This window comes from Syngnathus typhle, linkage group LG4, assembly GCF_033458585.1.
Source record: "Syngnathus typhle isolate RoL2023-S1 ecotype Sweden linkage group LG4, RoL_Styp_1.0, whole genome shotgun sequence".
In the NCBI taxonomy this organism is placed as follows: Eukaryota; Metazoa; Chordata; class Actinopteri; order Syngnathiformes; family Syngnathidae; genus Syngnathus; species Syngnathus typhle.
The window spans coordinates 3,528,410-3,555,911 of NC_083741.1; the positions used below are offsets into that span (position 1 = coordinate 3,528,410).

A 27,502-nucleotide genomic window follows, 5' to 3' on the forward strand; every position below is an offset into this window, starting at 1 on the left:
CTCGATGGGACTGTGGAAAACAACCCTTGAGGCCAATTACAAGCCAATTGCACAAGTCTCCATCAAATGTGGCATATACCAAGGAGATGCTCTGTCCCCACTGCTGTTCTGCATAGGTCTGAACCCCCTCAGCCAAATAATAAACAAGACTGGCTACGGATACCGACTCAAAAATGGGGCCACCATCAGTCACCTCCTATACATGGATGACATAAAGTTGTATGCCAAGAGCGAGCGAGACATCGATTCACTGATCCACACAACCAGGATCTACAGCACAGACATTGGAATGTCATTCGGACTAGAGAAGTGCGGTCGCATGGTGACAAAGAGAGGGAAGGTAGTCCATACAGATGGGGTCTCACTCCCAGAAGGCCAAAGGAAGAGACTCAGACCACAGATGTCAAGACACGGAAGCTCCTAACCATGCACGGAGGGTTCCACCCTAAGTCCAGCACCCTGAGACTGTACACTAGCCGCAAAGAAGGAGGCCGAGGACTACTGAGTGTGAGAGCCACTGTTCGGGATGAAACAGCCAAGATCCATGAGTACATCAAGGAAAAGGCCCGAACGGATGTCGTGCTCAGTGAATGTCTCAGACAATGGCAAACAGAGGAGGAGTGGCTAGAGACACCATCATGGGAGGACAAACCCCTACATGGGATGTACCATCGACAGATAAGTGAAGTGGCTGACATCAAGAAATCCTACCAATGGCTGGAAAAAGCTGGACTGAAGGACAGCACAGAGGCACTCATCATGGCTGCACAGGAACAGGCTCTGAACACCAGAGCAATAGAGGTCAAGATCTACCACACCAGACAAGACCCAAGGTGCAGGCTGTGCAAAGAGGCCCCTGAGACAGTCCAGCACATAACAGCAGGGTGTAAGATGCTAGCAGGGAAAGCATACATGGAACGTCATAACCAAGTGGCTGGCATAGTGTACAGGAACATCTGTGCAGAGTATGGACTGGAAGCCCCAAGTTCAAAGTGGGAAGCACCCCCTAAGGTGACAGAGAATGGGCGAGCCAAGATCCTGTGGGACTTCCAGATCCAGACTGACAAGAAGGTGATGGCGAACCAACCGGACATTGTGGTGGTGGATAAACAACAGAAGAAGGCCGTGGTAGTGGATGTAGCAATACCAAGCGATGGCAACATCAGGAAAAAAGAACTTGAGAAGCTAGAGAAATACCAGGGCCTCAAAGAAGAGCTTGAGAAGGCCTGGAAAGTGAAGGCCTCGGTGGTGCCCGTGGTCATTGGGGCACTTGGGGCAGTGACCCCCAAACTGGAGGAGTGGCTACAGCAGATTCCAGGAACAACATCAGACATCTCAGTCCAGAAGAGTGCAGTGCTAGGAACAGCCAAAATACTGCGCAGAACCCTCAAGCTCCCAGGCCTCTGGTAGAGGACCCGAGCTTGGAGTGGGAGACCACCCGCGGAGGGTGAGAGGGGATTTTTTTTTTTTTATATATATATATATGTATATATGTAGTCCTCAGCCTCCTTCTTTGCGGCTAGTGTACAGTCTCAGGGTGCTGGACTTAGGGTGGAACCCTCCGTGCATGGTTAGGAGCTTCCGTGTCTTGACATCTGTGGTCTGAGTCTCTTCCTTTGGCCATCTTATTATTCCTGCAGGGTATCTGATGACTGGCAGGGCGTAGCTGTTTATTGCCCGGATCTTGTTCTTGCCATTTAGCTGACTTCTGAGGACTTGCCTTACTCGTTGTAGGTATTTGGCTGTGGCTCCTCTCCTTGTGGCTTCATCGAGGTTGCCATTTGCTTGTTGGATACCGAGGTACTTGTAGCTGTCCTCAATGTCTGTTATTGTTCCTTCTGGGAGTGAGACCCCATCTGTATGGACTACCTTCCCTCTCTTTGTCACCATGTGACCGCACTTCTCTAGTCCGAATGACATTCCAATGTCTGTGCTGTAGATCCTGGTTGTGTGGATCAGTGAATCGATGTCTTGCTCGCTCTTGGCATACAACTTTATGTCATCCATGTATAGGAGGTGACTGATGGTGGCCCCATTTTTTTATAAACATATATATATATATATACATATATACATATATATATATATACATATATACATATATGTATATATATATATATATATATGTATATATATATATATATATATATATATATATATATATATATATATATATATATATAGTGCGTGTGTATTGTGTGTGTGTGTGTAATACTGTGTATACAGTGCCTTGCGAAAGTATTCGGCCCCCCTTGAACCTTTCAACATTTTGCGACATTTCAGGCTTCAAACAAAGATATAAAAGTTTAAAATTTTTTTCAAGAATCAACAACAAGTGGGACACAATCGTGAAGTAGAACAAAATTGATTGGATAATTTAAACTTTTTTAACGAATAAAAAACTGAAAAGTGGGGCGTGCAAAATTATTCGGGCTCCTTGCGCTAATACTTTGTAGCGCCACCTTTTGCTGCAATTACAGCTGCAAGTCGCTTGGGGTATGTCTCTATCAGTTTTGGACATCGAGAGACTGGAATTCTTGCCCATTCTTCCTTGCAAAACAGCTCGAGCTCAGTGAGGTTGGATGGAGAGCGTTTGTGAACAGCAGTCTTCAGCTCTTTCCACAGATTCTCGATTGGATTCAGGTCTGGACTTTGACTTGGCCATTCTAACACCTGGATACGTCTATTTGTGAACCATTCCATTGTAGATTTGGCTTTATGTTTTGGATCATTGTCCTGTTGGAAGATAAATCTCCGTCCCAGTCTCAGGTCTTTTGCAGACTCCAACAGGTTTTCTTCCAGAATGGTCCTGTATTTGGCTCCATCCATCTTCCCATCAATTTTAGCCATCTTCCCTGTCCCTGCTGAAGAAAAGCAGGCCCAAACCATGATGCTGCCATCACCATGTTTGACATTGGGGATGGTGTGTTCAGAGTCATGAGCTGTGTTGCTTTCACGCCAAACATATCGTTTTGCATTGTGGCCAAAAAGTTCGATTTTGGTTTCATCTGACCAGAGCACCTTCTTCCACATGTTTGGTGTGTCTCCCAGGTGGCTTGTGGCAAACTTTAAACAAGACTTTTTATGGATATCTTTGAGAAATGGCTTTCTTCTTGCCACTCTTCCATAAAGGCCAGATTTGTGCAGTGCACGACTGATTGTTGTCCTATGGACAGACTCTCCCACCTCAGCTGTAGTTATCTGCAGTTCATCCAGAGTGATCATGGGCCTCTTGGCTGCATCTCTGATCAGTCTTCTCCTTGTTTGAGAGGAAAGTTTGGAGGGACGGTGGGTCTTGGTAGATTTGCAGTGGTCTGATACACCTTCTATTTCAATATAATTGCTTGCACAGTGCTCCTTGAGATGTTTAAAGCTTGGGAAATCTTTTTGTGTCCAAATCCGTCTTTAAACTTCTCCACAACAGTATCTCGGACCTGCCTGGTGTGTTCCTTTGTCTTCATGGTTCTCTCTGCGCTTTAAATAGAATCCTGAGACTATCAAAGAGCAGGTGCATTTATACGGAGACTTGATTACACACAGGTGCATTCTATTTATCATCATCAGTCATTTAGGACAACATTGGATCATTCAAAGATCCTCACTGAACTTCTGGAGTGAGTTTGCTGCACTGAAAGCAAAGGGGACGAATAATATTGCACGCCCCACTTTTCAGTTCTTTATTTGTTAAAAAACTTTAAATTATCCAATAAATTTCGTTCCACTTCACGATTGTTTCCCACTTGTTGTTGATTCTTGACAAAAAACTAAAATTTTACATCTTTATGTTTGAAGCCTGAAATGTGGCGAAATGTTGAAAGGTTCAAGGGGGCCGAAGACTTTTTCAAGGCACTGTATGTTCCTCATCCTACACACTTGATTCAAATTATCAGCTCAAAAGCAAGCTCTGTATAGACATGATAACAAATCTGATCATTTCAATAAGGTGTGTTGTGGGCGGGACGTTTTAGATAGGTGCCCTGGAGGACTGGAGTTAGTGCCCCTGATGTATCAGATGGAGACAAAAGCTTTAATTCGCTGGCCTTATGTTTTTGTAGCAATACGCTCAGGTAAATTCAATATGAATATATATAATTGTTTCTACTTGCAGATAAACACATTCACAGTACTGAATTGCCATGTCATTGACATATAGACATTGCACATATTTTAGATGTGGGACCACCGTGAGTCTGCTATAGTAACATATTCACAAAGTATGACAGTATTAAAAAAAAAATTCATGCAAGAACACGAAAGCAATTCAACTCAGAAAAGGTAGTACCGTTTTTTTCCGTGTATAGTGCGCCTCCATGTATAGTACGGCACCCCTAACAATGGCATGCTGATGCTGGAAAAAAGCTTGTACCCATGTATAATACGCACCCAATTTTTATGAATTTTTTTAAAAAAAGATTTTAATTTTTTTTTTTTTTTTTTTTTTTTAAGTCCCAAAGATCGTCACACACGCAGGGAGGCAATGGGTCCCATTTTTAAAGTCTTTGGTATGGTCTTAACTAGGCTGGATGTCATTTTTTTTGTTGGCGTTGATTTCTCCGACTGCCCCTAAACGCACCACCGCGCTCCGTGCGCACACGGCGGCTCTGTATGGGAGAGACGTTGAAGAGGAATAAAAACACCCTTGGAAACCAAAACTTGCCCCTCGTCGTGACTCGGAGCCGCAACAAATGTTTCGGATTTGTGTAGGGTACATTGTGACAGACGGCAAACTAGCAGGTGATCGAGCGAGCGTCTGATACAAGAGCATTGCGGTCGTATGGAGCGTGTTTGAAATGAACAGCAGAGACGAAAGGAACAAGGCAAAGTGTTGTGAAATAAAATATTACCTGTAATACGCATTTTGTTATTTGCTGATTGAAACTGCTAATTAAACTGTGAATTGAAACTAATAGGTGGAGAACTGAACTCTCGCTCTTTATATAGCTGACGTGTCTTGCGCAACCGTTCTGCGCATCTGTAATGGCGGCCTCCGTATGACGTCCGGTCCGCGATGGAGATTAAAAAACAAACAATATTTGACAATAACACACCATCGAGGATTGCACCATCGCATCAAACGATGTGTCGTCAATTATGAATTTTACTAAGTGTGTTGGGCAGGATGGCTGAATGCGATGCGCGATTGACAACAAACAAGAAGAAAGGTGAGTTTTATTTCGGGGGAGATTTGTCATGTCTCGTCCCCAGTTTTGCTATGTGTCTAGGTTGCCATAGTTTCTGTTCGTGTCACCCCGCTCTTCCTGTGTCACCTCAATCGATGTAACGTGTTTTGTATTTAAGTCCTGTCTGCCCCTCGCTCACCGTTGGATCATTGCATGTGTTACTGTCATTCTGTTCCTGTCTTTGGTAATGGTCTTTTTGTTCCACGACTTTGTCGGTCAGTCCTGTTGTTGGTTTTGTTGTACCATGACTTTATTTAAAAAAAAAAAAAGAAAAAAAAATTTAAAAAAAAAAAATTTAATTTTTTTTTTCTTTGTACCCATGTATAATACGCACCCCAGATTTTAGGACAATAAATTAGTAAAATATTGCGCACTATACACGGAAAAAAACGGTATTCTTACATAGAGCCACGTGATTATTGTACATAATGTAACCTTGTGTAAACAAAATGAAGGAACATGCCTGATTATCATTTAGGCAATATTTGTAAAGTCATCAAAGTATTTTGAGGGCTAATTGAACCTGCACAAAAACTTCATAGCATCACAGCATCTCATGTTGCTTGAGACATCTGCTGACTGTTTATTACACAGCCAGCAGACGTCACAAATGAATCTTTGAAAAGACCGACAAAAAAGTTTTAAAATCATGAATTATGTTATACAGCAGGGATTGTCAACAAGTGGTCCTCGGCCGTCTAGTGGTCTGTGGCGGTATTGCACGTGATCCGCGAAATTGGAAATGGAAAATATTTGTAACATTTTTAAAACTAAAATTGAGCTATAATTTAGACTTGATTTATTTTCCAGCTAATTTTCTGGATGATTTACCCATCCAATTATGTCAATTGTAGCTGAGATTCCCAAAATAGGCACACAGATGCAAATAAATAGCCTGTATAGGTCTAGAGCAGGGGTCGGCAACCTTTTTTACTCAAAGAGCCATTTGGGACCGCCCCCCAATGAAAAGAAAGCACCCGGAGCCACAACCCATTTTGATATCATTATTATATATAATAATAATATAATATAATATAATATAATATAATATAATATAATATAATATAATATAATATAATATAATATAATATAATATAATATAATATAATATAATATAATATAATATAATATAATATAGTATAATATAATATAATATAATATAATATAATAAAAACCCCGGTAAGGTTTTTTAAGTTTTTCCTTGCCCTTTTGGGAGCTTAAGATCAGGGGATGCTTTGAGAATAATTGTCAATTTCTGTCTATGTGAAGCCCTTTGAGACTGCTCGTGATTTAGGGGTATACAAATAAACTTGACTTGAATTATATTATATTATGCATGTATATATTATGCTATGTACAAAAACCTATTGCATTTATAAAATGAAATCAACAAACTGCTGCAGTGAACACAGAATTTTATTTCTCTATGTAACAAAAAGCATTTTACACTTGGTTGATGCTTAATTTCAAATCAAATACCCGGTGTCTATTTGAGTCCTCGTATTTAAGAAATAAAAATCCAAACTTACCCAACCCACTGAACAAAAAATGGAAACAGCCTGCAGTCACCTGTCCTCTTATTTATGAGATAAAAATCCAAACTTATCCAAATATTATCCACCAGCACTGAACAAACAATGCAAACCAAAAAAATGCGCAGTCTTCTTCTGTCCCATCGCGTGTACTGGAGTGTGCAGCCAGTTGTCCTCCTGAGTTAAGAAAAAGGACTACTTCACTTAATATCGGTGGTGGTGTGTGTTAGGGTTTGCAGAATATCTTCATCGTATGATTATGTTGGAATGTAACCTGTAACAATTTAACTAGCTTGTCCTGTCTAGACAAAAGTAGTTGACCAAAGTGCTAAGATCTTTTCAACTGATTGACTAGACGCAGAGGAAGCAATCAAAGTTGCTTTGTTTACAGAAAGTCGTAAAAGCCCCCCTGCTATGCTTTGATCAGCAGGGGAGCGGCTTCACCCTATCCTGTGTGTTCCCACACCCCCACTTTCAACCCCACTCTGTTTCTCTCAATAAATATGCACCTGAAAAGGCCTGAGTCAGACCTCCATTCGACCATCGCTGTAAGCACAGCTATGAATGGACTCTCCGCCTGCAGGTGTTTAAAATGACTTGCTTGACTCCTGTGTGGTTCTTGCAAAATAAGTTGGAGTGAGCACCACCCTAACAGTGTGCTGGAAAAACGCCGGCTGCCAGACGTGAGGGACGCCAGGAATTCGAATGTCGCATATCGGCGGATGCGACGCATATTTTGGGCGGTGAAAATATTAAAAACGTTTAATTTTAATGTTACAAGTTTACCATAATCTTCAAATTCAGAATTATATTTTAAAATGAACAAACTAAAATAATATTTGATTTTTATAAAATATTCATTATGTTCCAAACTCACAGGGAGCCACAACAGAAGGATGAAAGAGCCATGGGTTGCCGACCTATGGTCTAGAGCAGGGGTGGGCAAACTTTTTGACTCGCGGGCCGAACTGTGTTCTAAATTTGGACCGGAGGGCCGGACAAGGAGCAGATGGACGTAGGCGTTGTGTGAAGTCATATAAGCGACCTGTAAAGGTCATTGCATAAAAGATCTTGGCCTTTAGTAGGTAGTAAAGCATGGATATTCCAAACAATTTTTTTGAAAACAAATGCATTTATTAACAGCATTAAAAAAATAATAATTCACTAAAAAACTGCTATCAGTGATTCTCATAAAATACGACACTGTTATTATGAATAACAATCTCCATCACTTCAGTGCCTGCAGGTCAGATTAATGAAAGATGTTTATCTTATGAGATCACATCAAACGGCAAACATTCTGACCAAATATATCATCTTGAAGAATCGGTGAAAGCATACATCCAAATAAAGTAATCAAAACAGCAACACGGTGAGGGGTATCTGAAAATCAGAGCAGAGTTTTAACTCGCAAACACCTGGTAACAGAGGTGAGGAAACGGGAAACACCTCCTTAAAGTAAGCCTTAAGAACTTTACAGGTTAAGATTAGTCGCAAATAGGTGGTGCATCAATGTCCTTGAGCATCCTGCATTGTTTGAAAATGAGAATGGTCGCTAGTTTCAATCCCTGCTATGTGTACAAATCATATTGAAAATGCATTTTTTTACAATAAACTTGAGAGCCTCCCGTTCATTTTCAGTGGGAACAGTGTTGTTGGTCTCCCTTTTTTGCTAGTGCGTCATAGTCTGGAGTAAAATTTGTTGTGGCAATTCTTAGGCGAGATCCGAGGTGTTGGTCCGTTTACCTTGATCTGTGACGGGTTGATGTTGATGTGGCTGAACGTCACGTCGCGTACGTCGAGCCAAATTGTCCACTCTTTTTTAACATTCGGCACTCACTTCTTTTTTTCGGGCCACTCATTTTAATGGAAGGATTCCAGGGGAAGGTTTGTGGGTGGCTTTAGCGCAAAACTGCATCTGAAAGCTCAGCGCGCGAATTATAAGAATGTTGTCGTCAAAGCCCACGCTCTAAATTCGGGACTGATACGAATAGAGCGAGAGTGCGCCAAGTCCGTACTACTGAGTACGTACACGCACTTGTGAGTGTGCACCGAGCTTTCTGACACGGCTTCCGGTAGTAAATGCGCAGGCGAGCGCTTCGCCATCTGCTGGGAAAACGCAGTCATTGCAGGCAAAATGACCAAAAAAAAAAAGTTTAATAATACAATTTGTTCAGGGTTGGCGGGCCGGATTAAACGGTCCCGTGGGCCGGATGTGGCCCGCGGGCCGTAGTTTGCCCACCCCTGGTCTAGAGGTATAGATCCTTCTTCAGTGCAAAATAAAATAATATTCCGCCAAAGCAGTGGTCCCCGAATTGTGGTGGTCCCTTGGACAAAACCAGTTGAAAACCCCTGTTATGCAGGCAACGCACAGTTATTATTAAAAAGTACATTTCAGGGATATTTTGTGGTATTTATTTCTTGCAAAGTCTTTCCATAGCACAGGAAAGCCTGATTCAAATATTATGGACTTTATTCTAATATTATGGACTTCTAAAAGTCTATAATCACTCAGAAGTCCCACGATTTGAGAGTAAACATTTTTATCTTATTACAGGTTGAGCAACCAGGGGTAAAAAAAACTCCCTTTTGATAGGCAATCTTAAAGGTATTAACTTACTACAATAGAAACAAGATTACTAGGGTAACACACAGGCTATATGAAACCACTAGAATTTCTATGGTGTGAAATAATCAAAATAGGCTTTTTGCAATGTCTGCTTTTGTGTTTAGCAGAAACAAATGCCCATAAAACAAGTTTTAACATCACAGATCAGCAAAAGTCTAATCATATTTGCAATCGCAGGACAATCATGCACATATCACAGGCAAACACGCACAGAACACTTACTATACATTTAAAACATAGTTGGATTTATTGGCCTCTCCAATGTCTCTTTGAAAAAAATAAAATAGTTTCAAAGCCAAGGGCATGGATCCAGTCGAAAAAGCCAAAGATTCTGAACGAGTGGAGTTTTTTTTTTTTAAAAGACAGATCTTTAGAAGTCCATTAAGACTATGAACTGAATAGAACATTGAGTAACTGGAAGGTAAGCTGTTAAAAAAATAATAACCATGAGAGTATTGGGGAGATGTTGAGTAATGCATTTGCTTATGATTTGGCATGCAGGACTGAGGTAATGGGCTACTGGAGCTATGGGTGTTCAAAGAGCCGAAATACAACTGCTTCCACATTGACTTGACGATCATTATTACCGTAATTTTCGGACTATAAATCACGGTATTTTTCATAGTTTGGGTGGGGGGGGCGACAGTTAAAGACAGAAACTAAGACAAACAATACTTAATACCGTAATTTTCGGACTATAAGTCGCGTTTTTTTTTTTTATATATAGTTTGGGTGGGGGGGGTCGACTTATACTCAGGAGCGACTTATGTTTTTTTCCACAAATTTTTACTTGATCATTAACACATCACTTACAAGTATATTGACCACTTCACATGTTATTTTTAGTATAGTTGATCACTTCACATGCTTTAATATCTTTATCTTGAACATATTCAAAACATGAAAAATAGAGAGAAAAAAATCAAATAAATTAACACTTTAAAGCGCCATATCCTCTGGACATTTCCTCTGTCACCAGGATGACAAAGGACGAGAAATTTGATCGATGGATTTAATGATTTGGAGTGACACAAATGGTTTGATAATATTGTTGTTTATGTGATAGTTATTTAAAATATAGTTTATATATCGTTGTATGGGCCTGTGGAATAATTTGAACTGCGGCGCGGCACATGGCATTGTTGACAAAGGACGATCGATAAAAGACGAGAAATTTGATCGATGGATTTAATGATTTGGAGTGACACAAATGGTTTGATAATATTGTTGTTTCTGTGATAGTTATTTAAAATATAGTTCATATATCGTTGTATGGCCCTGTGGAATAATTTGAACTGCGGCGCGGCACACGGCATTGTTGACAAAGGACGATCGATGGATTTAATGAATTGGAGTGACACAGATGGTTTTATAAACGTGTTATTTATGTAATAGTTTTTTTTAAGTAACTGAATGTTACATCAGGCCCGTTCTCAGCTCCTCAGTTGTGTTTGTCACGTTAGCATACCGTATCGTTTAGCCTGTTGTTGCTCGTTCATGTCTGTTCTTATATATGTTTTTTTCACATTTTGGGGCATTTTATGGCTGGTGCGACTTATACTAAATTACGGTAATTGCGTTAATGTTTAAGCATGTTAACTGGCAGTATAATTAATTATTTAATGTGTTAAAGTGAGAGCCCAGTTAATTGTCTTGCCAGTGTTTGTGCAGAGACCGTATTTTGACTTTTCAGCAGGGTTTGTTCAAGTTTGCAATTGCAGAATTTTTTTTTAACCAGTTCAAAATTTGATGATATCATAAATGACAATCAATAATCAATAACCATGCTTGTGTGTTTTGGAATATAATCCAATATTGGCTTCATATGAGACTTTTCCACCGAACTGCGTACTTCTGACTTTTTCAGACCAAAATAGTCACTCTTGGGGTAAGCGCAAATCCGGGGTGGGCAGTGGGTGTCTTTGCATTATGGTTAGAGCAAGAAGGGAGAGTGACCCGTGCAATGAGCAAGTTGTTAAGGAAATAAAGACTTGGATGCTGTTATGATATTTAAGACCTGCTGAAAGTGTTAGTCTTTGGAGAGTTTTTTGTGTGCTTTTTCCATAACGCGTGTCTATGAAAGATGAATGACATTGCCATTTTATGTGTTCATTTGCTCCCAATGGAGGAGCGTTAATTTTTATTTTTTAGTTATTTTTTCTTTAGCGGGCATTATATTGATTGACCTTGTGTATAAAGTCATTTTCTTCTGTGTTGCTTAACCGGTTTAAGCCTGGAGCGCATTACCACGTTTCAACCACTAGAGTGCTGTTATGTTCTATCCGCAAATACATCGTTTTTGTTTTCCTTGACTAATTGTCAATCTCATAGCCAATGAAATGCATCAGAATTAACATGTGACAGCACCGTCTGCTCGTAGAATTTCCTGGAATTTTTTTCAAGCACAGTAGATGTAGGAATTTCAAAATAAGTGAGGACTTCGAACCTGGAGAAGTATTAGATGGGGATTTGTGGCTAAAATATGTGTGGACAGCGGGGATGAAGATTTTGAAGGCTTCAACTCATATTGGAGGACTAATTAAATCAAGGCTGTTTCAAACGCACTCGTCTCCCTGGTAGAATTTTAAAAATAGATATTGACTGTTAATAGAAATAAAGGTTTATATGAAAGCCGCAAGTGAATGTTTTTGGAATTATGTTTACATCTGCTACAGGGGCTGCCATATCAATTATATAGTAGGCATTGATAATATTGTTGAATTTCCAGAGCCAAATGTCTTTAGTATACAACGAATGCAAAGAAATTGACCTATGCCTTCCAATTCTTTTTGAGTTCAATTAGATATTAGAAGCCTTATTTTTCCATGGGTGTGAATGTAAGTGTGAATGCGTGTTTTGTACAGTATGATCCCTGCAATTGACGGGCTATCAATCAATGGTACAAACAAGCCTTGCATGACAGTGGCCAATAGCCTCTAGCTCACCCGTCCGTCACCCTAATGGTGACAGGAGATATACAAAATGGATGAAAATTCAAATGTTTTTAGTTTTTAGTGATTTAACAGCCTTGGTCAGATTGCTGTAAAACTCTGTCATGCTGGAAGGGAAAAAGGAGTCGACCACAGAGCGAGGGAGTAAGCCACCAAGGTCCGTCTGGAAGAAAGTGAGGACTTGGGTTTTGTTGGGCTCTCTGCAAAGAGAGAACCTACGTAAGATGATAGCAATTGGAGCATGACAGAGAAATGCAAGCAGCGACAGCTGACATATTGAATGAAAATAAACGCAATTTTTGCAAAACAGAGATGCAACAGCTGATGAACTACCTACCGGCCAGCATGTACTTAATTCACTTACGCTGACATAGGGACACAGATGCAGCCGCACGGATGATTGAACCCTCTCACGTAACCTGACTGAACAGGGCAGCCCCGATGACTCACGTTAGTGGCTGTTTGGTAGGACACAAAACACACATGCATATACAATCCACACTTTGACTTTACTGCAGTTCCCACACATAATACAATAGTGTCATGTGCTCTGGGATCTCGTAAGCCATGTTTTGAACATTAACTACTTGTATTACTACGAGGGATGGGCGAGGGACTAGGTACGAGGATACCAGATATCGGGACAATACCTTGTTTCAAGCCTTATCTAACTTATTGCCTTACTTTAAAGGCTTCAGGTACCGTATTTTCCGCCCTATAAGGCGCACCTAAAAACCTAAATTTTTATCAAAAGTCAACAGTGCGCCTTATAGCCCGGTGCGCCTTATATATGGATCAAGTGATGAATTTGTTGATCCATACTGGTTGTACACAGTGCTCTGCCAAAATGTTTTAGTACGTTTTAGTACGACTAGTAAATTACAAGGTCGCATCGCTTCCCAGCATTACGGTAACTGTAGTCAGGGGGCGTCACCGAATAGCTGTTGTACCCGCGAGGCTATTTCATTTCAAAATAGGCTGCTCCGTTAATGTTTCGAGTAAATCTACGGATCGATATGGAAGGGAAACATAGGTAAGTAGTACCAATGCGTTAGATCAAACTTTAGTCAGTTCTGATCATTTTATAGGAGATCGTTTGAGAGACGCGATTGTTTACACTTTGCTGAGGCTCATGGGAGATTGCGAGCTGAGGGTCATGTTTTTTTGCGGATGGCTAATGCTATAACGATAGCTGCTATACGCGCGAGGCTATTTCATGTAAAAATAGGCTGCTCTGTTAATGTTTGGAGTAAATCTACGGATCGATATGGAAGGGAAACATAGGTAAGTAGTACCAATGCGTTAGATCGAACTTTAGTCAGTTCTGATCATTTTATAGGAGCTCGTTTGAGAGACGCGATTGTTTACACTTTGCTGACGCTCATGGGAGATTGCGAGCTGAGGCTCATAGGAAATTGCGGATGGCTAATGCTATTATGATAGCTGCTATACGCGCGAGGCTATTTCATGTCAAAATAGGCCGCTCTGTTCATGTTTCGAGTAAATCTACGGATCGATACGGAAGGGAAACATAGGTAAGTTGTACCAATGCGTTAGATCGAACTTTAGTCAGTTCTGATCATTTTATAGGAGCTCGTTTGAGAGACGCGATTGTTTGTTTACACTTTGCTGAGGCTCATGGGAGATTGCCAGCTGAGGGTCATTGGTTTTTGCGGATGGCTAATGCTATAACGATAGCTGCTATACGCGCGAGGCTATTTCATGTCAAAATAGGCTGCTCTGTTCATGTTTCGAGTAATTCTACGGATTGATATGGAAGGGAATCGTAGGTAAGTAGTACCAATGCGTTAGATCGAACTTTGGTCAGTTCTGATCATTTTATAGGAGCTCGTTTGAGAGACGCGATTGTTTACAGAGGGCTCGTTGGTTATTGGCTAGTGGGTGCAGACCGCAACCCTAGTCAACCTCAGTTTGTTGCAGTAAAGCTTCTATTTTATGCGCCTTATAGGCCGGTGCGCCTTATATATGGACAAAGTTTTAAAATGGGCCGTTCATTGAAGGTGCGCCTTATACCCCGGTGCGCCTTATAGGGCGGAAAATACGGTACTTATGAGGAACACCAATATAAGCAACTGAAACCTAAGGCAAAAAAAAAAAAAAAAAATCTCACCGAGTAAGATTTCTTGCCAGTAGCTGGCTGTTTGACATATTGGTATATAATTTGCGTCAGTAAGACAGAAAGGTATTTGTCCACAACGATCTGTCATTGTGATCAATAAAATTCTATTTTTCACATGTACTAGTGGCATAAGTACTTGGTATAGGTATCAATAAGTAGTAAAGAGTGAATACCCATACTGGTATCAGTCTGAGAAGAAGTGCCATCAAACATCCCTAATAACGACGTTTTAAGCCCGTCAATATGCACTCATGTGAAACGGGATTGGATTTTACTACCGTATTTTTCAGACATTGAGTCGCGTTTTTGTGTAATTATTCACACATTTTTACTTAATCATTAACACATTACTTACTACAGGGATGAGAACGGCGAATGAAACAAAACACTAAAAAGTAGCCCCACTGGGGGGCCGAATGCAGGCCCTATTGGGGGCCACAGGGGTCCAGGGGCAACACCCCGGAGGGGCCTCAGGGGGAAAAGCTCCCTGGAAACCCCTGGATTTTGGCAGTATAGCAACACCAAAACCATTCATTTCATCACTCAATTTCAACAGTTTTGTTAAAAAAATATTCTTGCTTGGTGGGCTGCCAAGGTGAATATAATACAGTCAAGCCTCGGTTTTTGACCACAATCCGTTCCAGAAGGCGGTTCGAGAAGCGAATCGGTTGAATTCAGAATCTATTTTTTCCATTACAAATAATGGATTTTTTTTTTTTTAATCCGGTCCAAGACTTTAAGCATTTTTCATATGCGCATTTTTGTCCGATCGCGCAACTGCAGCGCACCGCCAAACGCGCAAACGTAGCGCGTCGCCGACCGCGCAACTGCACCGCGCTGATCGCATTATTGTGATAGAGCCGTCGCTGAAATTTAGAAAATATTGCTCTCGAGCCATGCCCTTCTGAAGTAGTTCCTGATCCCGTTCGACATAATGGAAGTTTAAAGCAGTTAAAGTTAAGATTACTTAAAACGTCTTTCTTTATTGCTCCCTCAACATGCTACAGGTTAAAGTCCAGTCACATTTTTCTAATGGGCCGTGTCCCACTTAAAGTGGTCCCCATGGAACACAATGCTCACAAATAAACTATTATTAACTATATTATAAACTATAAATCCTATTGTTACATCTTTCTTTTCTCAAGTTAAGGCCTTTCCTTTGAACGTAGGGCATTAAGTGCAACAACAAGTCGAAAAGAACAGCAGCGACTCTACTCCGAGTCTCTCCCGGATGACCGAACTTCTCACCCTATCTCTAAGGGAGAGCCCGGACATCCTGCGGAGAAAACTCATTTCGGCCGCTTGTATCCGGGATCTCGTTCTTTTGGTCACGACCCATAGCTCGTGACCATAGGTGAGGGTAGGAGCGTAAATCGACCGGTAAATTGAGAGCTTTGCCTTTTGGGTCAGCTCTCTCTTTACCACGACGGACCGGTACAAAGTCCGCATTACTGCCGACGCTGCACCAATCCGCCTGTCGATCCCGCGCTCCATCCTCCCCTCACTCGTGAACAAGACCCCAAGATACTTAAACTCCTCCACTTGGGGCAGGATCTGATCCCCGATCCAGAGAGGGCATTCCACCCTTTTCCGATCGAGGACCATGGACTCGGATTTGGAGGTGCTGACCCTCATCCCGACCGCTTCACACTCGGCTGCGAACCGCTCCAGTGAGAGCTGGAGATCACGGCCTGAAGAAGCAAACAGCACCACGTCGTCTGCAAAAAGCAGAGACGCGATGCTGAGGTCCCCAAACCGGACACCCTCAACGCCTCGGCTGCGCCTAGAAATTCTGTCCATATAAACTATGAACCGAATCTGTGACAAAGGGCAGCCTTGGCGGAGTCCAACCCTCACTGAGAACGAATCCAACTTACTGCCGGAAATGCGGACCAAACTCTGGCATCGGTGATACAGGGACCGAACCGCCCTTATCAGTTGGCTCGGTACCCCGTACTCCCGAAGCACCCCCCACAGAACCTCCCGAGGGACACGGTCGAACGCCTTTTCCAAGTCCACAAAACACATGTGGACTGGTTGGGCGAACTCCCATGCACCCTCGAGGATCCTGCTGAGGGTGAAGAGCTGGTCCACTGTTCCACGGCCAGGACGAAGGCCACACTGTTCCTCCTGAATCCGAGGTTCGACCTCCCGACGGACCCTCCTCTCCAGCACCCCTGAATAGACCTTACCAGGGAGGCTGAGGAGTGTAATTCCCCTGTAATTGGAACACACCCTCCGGTCCCCCTTCTTAAAGAGGGGAACCACCACCCCAGTCTGCCGATCCAGAGGCACTGTCCCCGATGTCCAAGCAATGTTGTAGAGGCGTGTCAGCCATGTTAGCCCCACAACATCCAGAGCCCTTAAGAAATCCGTGCGGATCTCATCCACCCCCGGGGCCGTGCCACCGAGGAGTTTTTTAACTACCTCGGTGACTTCGACCCCAGAGATTGGAGAGTCCGCCTCAGAGTCCCCAGGCCCCGCTTCCACAATGGAAGGCGTGTCGGTGGAATTGAGGAGGTCTTCGAAGTATTCTCCCCACCGACACACGACGTCCCGAGTCGAGGTCAGCAGCACGCCATCTCCACTGTAAACAGTGTTGACGTTGCACTGCTTCCCCCTGCTGAGACGCCGGATGGTGGACCAGAATTTCCTCGAAGCCGTCCAGAAGTCATTCTCCATGGCCTCGCCAAACTCCTCCCACGTCCGGGTTTTTGCCTCAGCAACCGCCGAAGCCGCGTTCCGCTTGGCCATCCGGTACCTGTCAGCTGCCTCCGGAGTCCCGCACGCCAAAACGGCCCGATAGGACTCCTTCTTCAGCTTGACGGCATCCCTTACAGCCGGTGTCCACCAGCGGGTTCGGGGATTGCCGCCACGACAGGCACCAATGACCTTACGGCCACAGCTCCGGTCGGCCGCCTCAACAATGGAGGCGCGGAACAAGGTCCACTCGGACTCAATGTCCCCCGCCTCCCCCGGGACGTGTGAATAGCTCTGCCGGAGGTGGGAGTTGAAGCTCTTCCTGACAGGGGATTCCACCAGACGTTCCCAGCAGACCCTCACAGAGTGTTTGGGTCTGCCAGGTCGGACCGGCATCTTACCCCACCGTCGGAGCCAACCCACCACCAGGTGGTGATCAGTTGACAGCTCCGCCCCTCTCTTCGCCCGAGTGTCCAAAACATGCGGCCACATATCCGATGACACGACTACAAAGTCGATCATCGAACTGGGCCTAGGGTGTCCTGGTGCCAAGTGCACACATGGACACCCTTGTGTTTGAACATGGTGTTCATTATAGAAAATCCGTGTCGAGCACAGAAGTCCAACAATAGAACACCCCTCGGGTTCAGATCGGGGGGGCCGTTCCTCCCAATCACGCCCTTCCAGGTCTCACTGTCATTGCCCACGTGAGCATTGAAGTCACCCAATAGAACGATGGAGTCCCCAGAAGGAGCGCTCTCCAGCACTTCCTCCAGGGACTCCAAGAAGGGTGGGTACCCTGAGCTGCCGTTTGGTGCATAGACACAAACAACAGTCAGGACCCGTCCCCCCACCCGAAGGCGGAGGGAGGCTACCCTCTCGTTCACCGGGGTGAACCCCAATGTGCAGGCGCCCAGCCGGGGGGCAATAAGTATACCCACACCTGCTCGACGCCTGTCACCGTGGGCAACTCCAGAGTGGAAGAGAGTCCAGCCCCTCTCGAGATGGCTTGAACCGGAACCCAAACTGTGCGTGGAGGCAAGTCCGACTATATCTAGTCGGAACTTTTCTGCCTCGCACACCAGCTCGGGCTCCTTTCCAGCCAGAGAGGTGACATTCCATGTCTCAAGAGCCAACTTCTGCAGCCGGGGATCAGACCGCCAAGGTCCCTGCCTTTGGCCGCCGCCCAGCTCGCACTGCACCCGACCCCTTTGGCCCCTCCCACAGGTGGTGAGCCCATGGGAAGGGGGACCCACATTTCCTTTTCGGGCTTTGCCTGGCTGGGCCCTATGGGCGAAGGCCCGGCCACCAGACGCTCGCCTTCGAGCCCCGCCTCCAGGGTCGAAAAGAACACATCTATAGAAACACAAGCAATACTCGGCTCAAAGTTCAAAACACATTACATTTCAGGAGTGTAACCACAACATTTCCAACGTATAAAACACTTTTGTCTTATTTTTTTTTCATACTGTATTCATACTGTGTTTCAGGTAGTGGGGTCTGATAACTCGGCGACCCAATCTGGTGTGTGACCCTTGTTCCCCTGCTGGGGTATACGATGATGTGGTTCCCTCCGTGGGTGTTTGTGTGGGAGCCTCGTGTTGGAGAACATCCTGTGCGACTGCGCCTGAGGTGGCGACGATTCCTTCTCAGGACCCCGCCTGACTCTAACTCCACCTCATACGATCTGTGGCTCACTTGCTGAACCACCTTGCCTGGTCTCCGGTTTCTGTGTGTGTCACAGGGCTGTACTCTTACACTGTCGCCATTCGTAAGAGTGTCCATGTCTTTTGCCGTCCGGTTGTAGCATTTTCCTTGTCTCTCTGTTGTTTTTCGGTCCCTGGTCGTTATGTGTTACCTCAGGTTCCAGCAGTGTGCCCTTTATGGGAAGCAGAGTCCTGGTCCTCCTGCTCAGCAGTCTCTGTGCTGGGCTTGTGTTGGGACCCTGGCTTGGTGTGTTTCGATGACCCAGCTTGGCTAAGTAGGGATCCTGTCTTGCTGATGCAGCCTTCAGCATCAGTCGCTTGGCGGTCTTTACTGCTGATTCTGCCTTCCCATTGCTCTGTGGGTAACCCGGCGACGATGTCCTATGTTCAAAGCCCCACTTCTGGCTAAAGCGCTGGAACTCCAGGGATGCATATTGGGGTCCGTTATTTGAGGTAACAGTGTCAGGTATTCCCTGTCGAGCAAAGTGAGCCTTCAGTTTTCTGATAACGGTATTGCTCTTAGTGTCAGGTAAGTAATCTACCTCCCAGAGATTTGATTAATAATCCACTGTTATTAGATAGTTTTTGCGGTGGGAGGAGAAAAGATCTGCTCCTACCTTGGCCCAGGGTCTGCTGGCCATGTCATGTGGATGTAGTGTCTCTTTCTGTTGTTTTGTGTCCACCGACCTGCAGATGTCGCATTTGGAGATGAAGGTCTTGATCTCCTCGTTCATCCCCAGCCAATACAGACACTCTCTCGCTCTCCTCAAACATCCCTCCACACCCAGGTGTGAGGAGTGAATTCTGTGTCCCATGTCCACCCTGAGAGTATCTGGTATCACAGCTCTGTCTCCCCGGAACACCATGCCATCCTGGGAACTCAGTTCATCTTGGAAGTCGTGGTAGTGCCGTATGTCATTTGGTAAGTCCTTTTTCCCCTTTGGCCACCCCTGCAGTATTCTGTTTGCCACACTCTGTAGTTTTGTGTCCTCTTTGGTTGCAGCCCTGATGGCACTCAGTCTCTCTGCCAAAATGGGTAGGTAGCTGACCATGTTCACAGTCTCTATGTCCGTCTCACACTCTCCCTTGGTGTTCTCTGGTAAGTATGCTCTACTGAGTGCGTCTGCAAGCAGCTTATCCCTGCCTGGAACATATGTCACCATAATGACATACTGTTGCAGTCTGAGTAGCATTCTCTGCAGTCTTTTTGGTGCACTAAGTAGTGTTTTTCTGTGTGTATTCTCTAAGGGTTTGTGATCACTCTGTACTGTGACCTCTCTTCCGTAAGTATACTGATGAAACTTTTCCATTCCAAACACTATGGCCAAACATTCTTTTTCTATTTGAGCATAGCCCTTTTCAGTCGATGTGAGTGCCCTGCTACCAAATGCAATTGGTTTACCTTTCTGTGTCAGGGCGGCCCCCAGCCTGGTATCTGAAGCTTCACACTGGAGTGTCAATTCCTCTTCCTTGTAGTACTGGAGAACTGGTGCTCTGGCAATTTTGGTTTTCAGTCTGTGAAATGCTCTTCCGTTCCCACATGTTCTTCTTATGTGTGAGTTGTCTCAGAACCTCACAGTCATCAGAGAGATGATCATAGAATTTAGAGAGATAATTGACCATCCCTACTATTCTCTGTACACCTTTCACATCAGTGGGTTTTGGCATGTCTGTAATTGCCCGTACTTTCTCAGGGTCGATCCTCAGTCTCTCGGCTGTGAGGAGATGACCTATGTAGGGTACCTCTTTTTGGCTAAGATGGAATTGGTCTGCATTCAGCTTGATGTTGCGCTCTCTGCACCTGATTAGGAAGTGTCTGACCTTCTCGTCATGGTCTTTTCCGCCTCCTCTTGTGTTGCTCCTTCCCGTGATTAGTACATCATCTGCTATGATGTAGACTCCAGGGAGGCCCTCCAGGGCCTGCATGAGCTTTCTCTGGAACACTTTCGGCGCTGGGCTTATTCCCATTGGCATTCTCAGCCATCGGGAGCAGCCAAATGGGGTGGCGAATGTGGGAAGGTAACTCGACTTTTCTTCTAGTTTCACATGCCAGAAGCCTTGCATCACGTCACAGACTATGAATACTTTTGCCTTGGACATCAGTATGTCATCAATGGTTGGGAGTGGATAGTGACTTCTTTCAGTGCTCTATTCAGAGGTTTTGGGTCTATACAGATCCGGAGCTTCCCAGTAGGCTTTTTCACTGCTACCATGCTACTGATTCAGTCGGTGCAGCGTTCCACTGGTGCAATTATCCCTCTTCTCTCTAGATCTTTGCGTTCCTCTTGCAGAGGTGTCATCATGGCTACAGGCACTCTGCGTTTCGGCAGTTTCACTGGCGGTACGCTGTCATCTATCTCTATCCTATATTCACCCTCCATGCAGCCCACACCGGTGAACACATCCTCAAACTCATCCATTATTTTGTTCATGGTTATGTGACCGCCATTTGTCACTCCTTCACTATGCTGTCAATAGCCAGAATGTGCTCATATTTCACTTTTATGAGTTTCATGGCTTCACTGGCTTTTCTGCCTAGTAAAGGGGTTCTGCTGTTCTGGTGCACTACTTGGAACTCTAATCTGTAGTTTATTGTTTCTGGGATTTCTGACTTTTACCCAACACGTACCTAGTGGAGTCAGCTTTGTCCTGTTGTACATCACTAGCACTTTCTTGGTGTGCTCTAGCTGTGTGTCTGGGTTTAAAAGATCAATGGGGACGATATTACCAGTGGCCCCACAATCAATCTGGAAATCAAAACTTTTCCTTCAATCTTCATCCCTGGAAAGAGCTGTTGGCCCTGACTGTGGCTGTCTTTCAGCGATTCACCTTTTCGCTCTCTCCCTGTTCTTCCCTTATACAGTTGACATCCTCATACAAGTCACTGTCACTTGTCTCCTCTGTAACGGCATGTACTCTCCTCGTTTTCCAACTGGTCTCTAGTCTTGATTTGCACTGAGCTGTGAAATGGTTTTCCTTCCCACACTTCTTACACTTTTTCCCAAAAGCCGGGCACCTTTTCTTGCTACGGTCATGTGTTTTTCCACAGAACCTGCAGTGAATCTCGTTCTCCCTCTGTGTCAGATCTGTCTGCTTCACTGCGTGTACTTCCTCTACTGTCAGTCCTTGAAGCGTCTTACTATCCTCCCTCGATAGTTCCGTAGATCTGCAAATGTTCAGACATGACTCCAGCGTCAGCTTTTCCTCCCTGAGTAATCTCTCCCTCAGTGTTGAGCTGTTTGTACCGCACACTACATGATCCCTTACCAAAGAGTCTCTAATGCCTCCAAAATTGCAGATGCTAGCCAGTACTTTCAAGTCCGTTACATAGCTATCCACATTTTCATCCAATCCTTGATTTCTCGTAAAGAATCAGTACCTCTCCACTGTCTCGTTTGTCTTCGGATTGCAGTATTCGTCAAACTGTTTCATCATTGAACTCACTGTGGTCCTTGCAGAGGGGCTCGCACTAGCCAAAGTTGTCCACAGTTCTCTGCCCATTTCTTCGATGAGGAACAACTTCACTTCAGTCGTCTCGTCCGCCGTTGGCATGGTAAGGTTCATGTAAAGTTTGAACTCCTCTTTCCAACTTCTCCATGACTTCGCCAAATTGGTGGAATCCACTGCCAACGTTCCTGGTGGTTTTAGCCCTTCCATTGCCATCAGCTAACCAGCTAGTGCTAACGTTCCGTTGCATTAACTACGGTAGGTAAATTAAAGCACAGCACATTTTGGCGTGTACACTGCTGCCAGCATGTTACATTATGTTCTATTCCCGACTGTACATAATGAAAGTTGAAAGCAGTTATTCTTGCTTACTTAAACGTCTTTCTTTATTGCTCCCTTCAACATGCTTCAGGTTACAGTCCGGTCACATTTTTCTAATGGGTCGTGTCCCACTTAAAGTGGTCCCCATGGAACACAATGCTCACAAATAAACAATCATATTGTTACAGTTACCAAACCCACGTCTTGTCTGGTACTTTGGGAACGCTACAACAGGGACGTGCGGTCAGAGGAGGAAAGGGAGGCTACGCCTCCCCTGTCATCATGAAAAGGGGAAAAACAAATTCAATTGTTTTTATTATCGTCATTTTCCTTTTAATTTCAATAATTTTGTATCATTTTGAACCAAAATCGATGAATTTTTATAGTTATTTTAAAACCGAAGACAATTTGCTCTAGCCTCCTCTGAGGATTGCGTAATCACACGGCTGCCTATGTTGACAGGCCATGCAGTTAGACCAGGGGTGGTCAAACTTTTTGACTCGTGGGCCGAACTGGGTTCTAAATTTGGACCGGAGGGCCGAACCAGGAGCAGATGGGCATAGTGTAATATAAGCGACGTGTAAAGGTCATTGCATACAAGATTTTGGCCTTTAGTAGGTAGTAGTAAAGCATGGATATTCCAAACAAGTTTTTTGAAAACAAATGCATTTATTAACAGCATTAAAAAAAAAAATCACAAAAAAACTGCTATCAGTGATTCTCATAAAATACGACACTGTTATTATGAATAACAGTCTCCATCACTTCAGTGCCTGCAGGTCAGATTAATGAAATATGTTTATTTTATGAGATCACATCAAACGGCAAACATTCAGACCAAATCTATCATCTTGAAGAATCGGTGAAAGCATACATCTAAATAAAGTACCGTTTTTTTCCGTGTATAGTGCGCCCCCATGTATAGTACGCACCCCTAAAAATGGCATGCTGATGCTGGAAAAAAGCTTGTACCCATGTATAATACGCACCCAATTTTTATGAATTTTTAAAAAAAATTTTTTTTAATTTATTTATTTATTTATTTTTTTTTTTTTTAAGTCCCAATGATCGTCACACACGCAGGGAGGCAATGGGTCCCATTTTTATAGTCTTTGGTATGGTCTTAACTAGGCTGGATGTAATTTTTTTTGTTGGCGTTGATTTCTCCGACTGCCCGTAAACGCACCACCGCGCACGGGAAAGAGGCGGCTCTGTATGGGAGAGACGTTGAAGAGGAATAAAAACACCCTTGGAAACCAAAACTTGCCCCTCGTCGTGACTCGGAGCCGCAACAAATGTTTCGGATTTGTGTAGGGTACATTGTGAGACAGCAAACGAGCAGGTGATCGAGCAAGCCTTGTCTGATACGAGAGCATTGCGGTCGCATGGAGCGTGTTTGAAGTTAACAGCAGAGAAGAAAGGAACAAGGCAAAGTGTTGTGAAATAAAATGCACAGAACGGATGCGCAAGACACGTCAGCTATATAAAGAGCGAGAGTTGTTTTCTTCCTATTAGTTTCAATTCACAGTTTAATTAGCAGTTTCAATCAGCAAATAACAAAATGCGTATTACAGGTAATATTTTATTTCACAACACTTTGCCTTGTTCCTTTGGTCTCTGCTGTTCATCCTAAAACACAAAGGCGCTCTTTAAGCAATGCGACAGTGAGCGCCCGGCGCGCTGCACCAAATTAAGCTCCCTGCGCAGTGCGCACTGAGGTCCACTTAAATTTTAGAAAGTACATCAGGACTTTAAAAATATCTTCTAAATTTCAGCGACGGCTCTGTCACAATAATCAACCAGCGCGGTGCAGTTGGGCGGTCGGCGGCGCGCTACGGTTGAGCGTTCTCTCGCGCGCTCTCTCTCTCGCTCTCGCACACACGCAAACCGGATATCATACGGAGGCCGCCATTACAGATGCGCAGACGGATGCGCAAGACACGTCAGCTATATAAAGAGCGAGAGTTCAGTTCTCTACCTAAATCCGTATTACAGGTAATATTTTATTTCACAACACTTTGCCTTGTTCCTTTCTTCTCTGCTGTTCACTTCAAACACGCTCCATGCGACCGCAATGCTCTCGTATCAGACAAGGCTTGCTCGATCACCTGCTCGTTTGCTGTCTCACAATGTACCCTACACAAATCCGAAACATTTGTTGCGGCTCCGAGTCACGACGAGGGGCAAGTTTGGGTTTCCAAGGGTGTTTTTATTCCTCTTCAACGTCTCTCCCATACAGAGCCGCCTCTTTCCCGTGCGCGGTGGTGCGTTTACGGGCAGTCGGAGAAATCAACGCCAACAAAAAAAATTACATCCAGCCTAGTTAAGACCATACCAAAGACTATAAAAATGGGACCCATTGCCTCCGTGCGTGTGTGACGATCATTGGGACTTAAAAAAAAAAAAAAAAATTAAAAAAAAAAATTACAAAAAAAAATTAAAATTTTTTTTTGTACCCATGTATAATGCGCACCCCAGATTTTAGGACAATAAATTAGTTAAATTTTGCGCACTATACACGGAAAAAAACGGTAATCAAAACGGCAACACGGTGAGGGGTATCTGAAAATCAGAGCAGAGTTTTAACTCACAAACACCTGGTAACAGTGGTGAGGAAACGGGAAACACTTCCTTAAAGTAAGCCTTAAGAACTATAGGTTAAGATTAGTCGCAAACAGGTGGTGCATCAATGTCATTGAACGTCCTGCATTGTTTGAAAATGAGAATGGTCGCTAGTTTCAATCCCTGCTATGTGTACAAATCATATTCAAAATGCATTTTTTTACAACAAACTTGAGAGCCTCCCTTTCATTTTCAGTGGGAACAGTGTTGTTGGTCTCCCTTTTTTGCTAGTGCGTCATAGTCTGTAGTAAAAAAAATTGTGGCAATTAAGAGAGATCCGAGGTGTTGGTCCGTTTACCTCGATCTGTGACGGGTTGATGTTGATTTGGCTGAACGTCACGTCGCGTACGTCGAGCCAAATTGGCCACTCTTTTTTAAACACTCTGCACTGTGTCCACCTTGCTTTTCCTTGGGCGACCATTTTAATAGAAGGATTCCAGGGGAAGGTTTGTGGGTGGCTTTAGCGTAAAACTGTATCTGAAAGCTCAGCGCGCGAATTACAAGAATGCTGTCGTCACAGCCCACGCTCTAAATTCGGGACTGATACAAATAGAGCGCGAGTGCGCCATGTCCGTACTACTGAGTACGTACACGCACTTGTGAGTGTGCACCGAGCTTTCTGACACGGCTTCCGGTAGTAAATGCGCAGGCGAGCGGTTCCCCATCTACTGGGGAAACGCACTCATTGCAGGCAAAACGACCCAAATTTATTTTAATAATACACTTTATTCAGGGTTGGCGGGCCGGATTAAACGGTCCCGTGGGCCGGATGTGGCCCGCGGGCCGCGTAGTTTTCCCACCCCTGAGTTAAACTGAAATGCTCTCTGTCTTTATGTCCCTGTTTAAGTGTTCAAACACTGTGGCTATATTAATTAATTCCCGTAGTTAAGCTGGTGTGTATAAGATCTTGTTTTATGTCATCTGTCTGTAATGTCGTGTTTCTTTAGATCAGTGGTCCCCAACCACCGGGCCGCAGACCGGTACCGCTCCGTGGGTCACTTGGTACCGGGCCGCCAAGCAGCACAGAATTTTTTTTTTCTTTTTTTATCGACGATCAATTAATTCAGGTCAAGACACTTGTCCCGGTCACGTGACATGTTTCCCAGTCGAGCCCGCAAAGCTAATATGTGGCGACAGGCTAACTAACCAGGCAATGAAGCATTCAAAACTGTCTCAACACATGGAGCCCAAGCATCCTGCAATAAAAGACAAACCTTAACCACTTCGGGTGTCATTGTCTCCGATTACGTCTAGATAGGACCGTCTCGTTTCTGAGAAACAAACTCAGTGCTCCCACTAATTCAACGTAATGGTGAGTTTTATTTTTGTGATTTGTACTTGTTTTTATGTCAATCGTATCATTTTATTTCATCGTATTTATATATTTATTATAAATGTATTATTTATTTATTTATATAAATAATAATAATAATAATAATAAATTATATTTATAACGCACTTTACATTTGGGGGAATCTCAAAGTGCTACATGGCAGATAAAAAAACAAGAAAACAAAACAAGGACAAGTTTAGAACAACTGGACGACAACCAAGATATGAGGAAAAATTACGGAAATGCTAAGGTAAAAAGGTGAGTTTTAAGTCCAGTTTTGAAAGAGTCAGTGGATTGGGGTGCTCTTAGGTGGTCGGGGAGGGAGTTCCACAGTGTAGGGGCTGTATAGCAGAAGGCTCGGTCGCCCATGGTGCGCAGCTTGGTTTTAGGAACGTGGAGAAGGTGTGAATTGGATGAGCGGAGGCTTCGGGTGGCAGGTTTTGGGGCAAGGAGTTCTTTGAGGTATGGGGGAGCATGTCCAAGGATACAATGGTGAGTGAGGAGGGCGATCTTATAATCAATTCGGAATTTGATGGGGAGCCAGTGCAGAGAACGGAGGATGGGTGTGATGTGATTGCTTTTCCGCACCCCCATCAGGATCCTAGCAGCGCTGTTTTGAATGTACTGAAGCCTCTGGAGGCTCTTGCTAGGGATCCCGATGAGGAGTGCGTTACAATAGTCTATCCTTGAGGAGACAAAGGCGTGGACAAGTTTCTCAGCATCCGTCAGGGTAAGTGTGGGGCGGAGTTTGGAGATATTTCTGAGGTGGAAGAAGGAGGTTTTGCAGATGTGTTTTATGTGTGACTCAAGGTTGAGTTGAGGGTCCAGTTTCACACCCAGGTTGGTGACAGTGGCTGAGAGGGGAATAGTGAGACCGGCGAATAAGATGCTTGTTATTGGGCAGGTATGGATCTGATGGGGAGTGCCAATTAACATGGCTT

General features: G+C 44.0%; 1 protein-coding gene across 1 annotated transcript in view; it reads right to left on the reverse strand.

The window, feature by feature from the left end:
- Positions 1 to 9,104: 9,104 nt before the first annotated feature.
- The window catches only part of stard5 (StAR related lipid transfer domain containing 5), a 47,239-nt gene continuing 28,841 nt past the window's right edge, over positions 9,105 to 27,502 (reverse strand). The window contains exons 5-6 of the mRNA XM_061276218.1: positions 12,657 to 12,750; positions 9,105 to 12,492 (exon numbers count right to left, since the gene is read on the reverse strand). Of these exons, the coding sequence (XP_061132202.1) occupies positions 12,336 to 12,492; positions 12,657 to 12,750 (251 nt within the window). The 3' untranslated portion in view covers positions 9,105 to 12,335. The remainder of the gene's footprint in view (positions 12,493 to 12,656; positions 12,751 to 27,502) is intronic.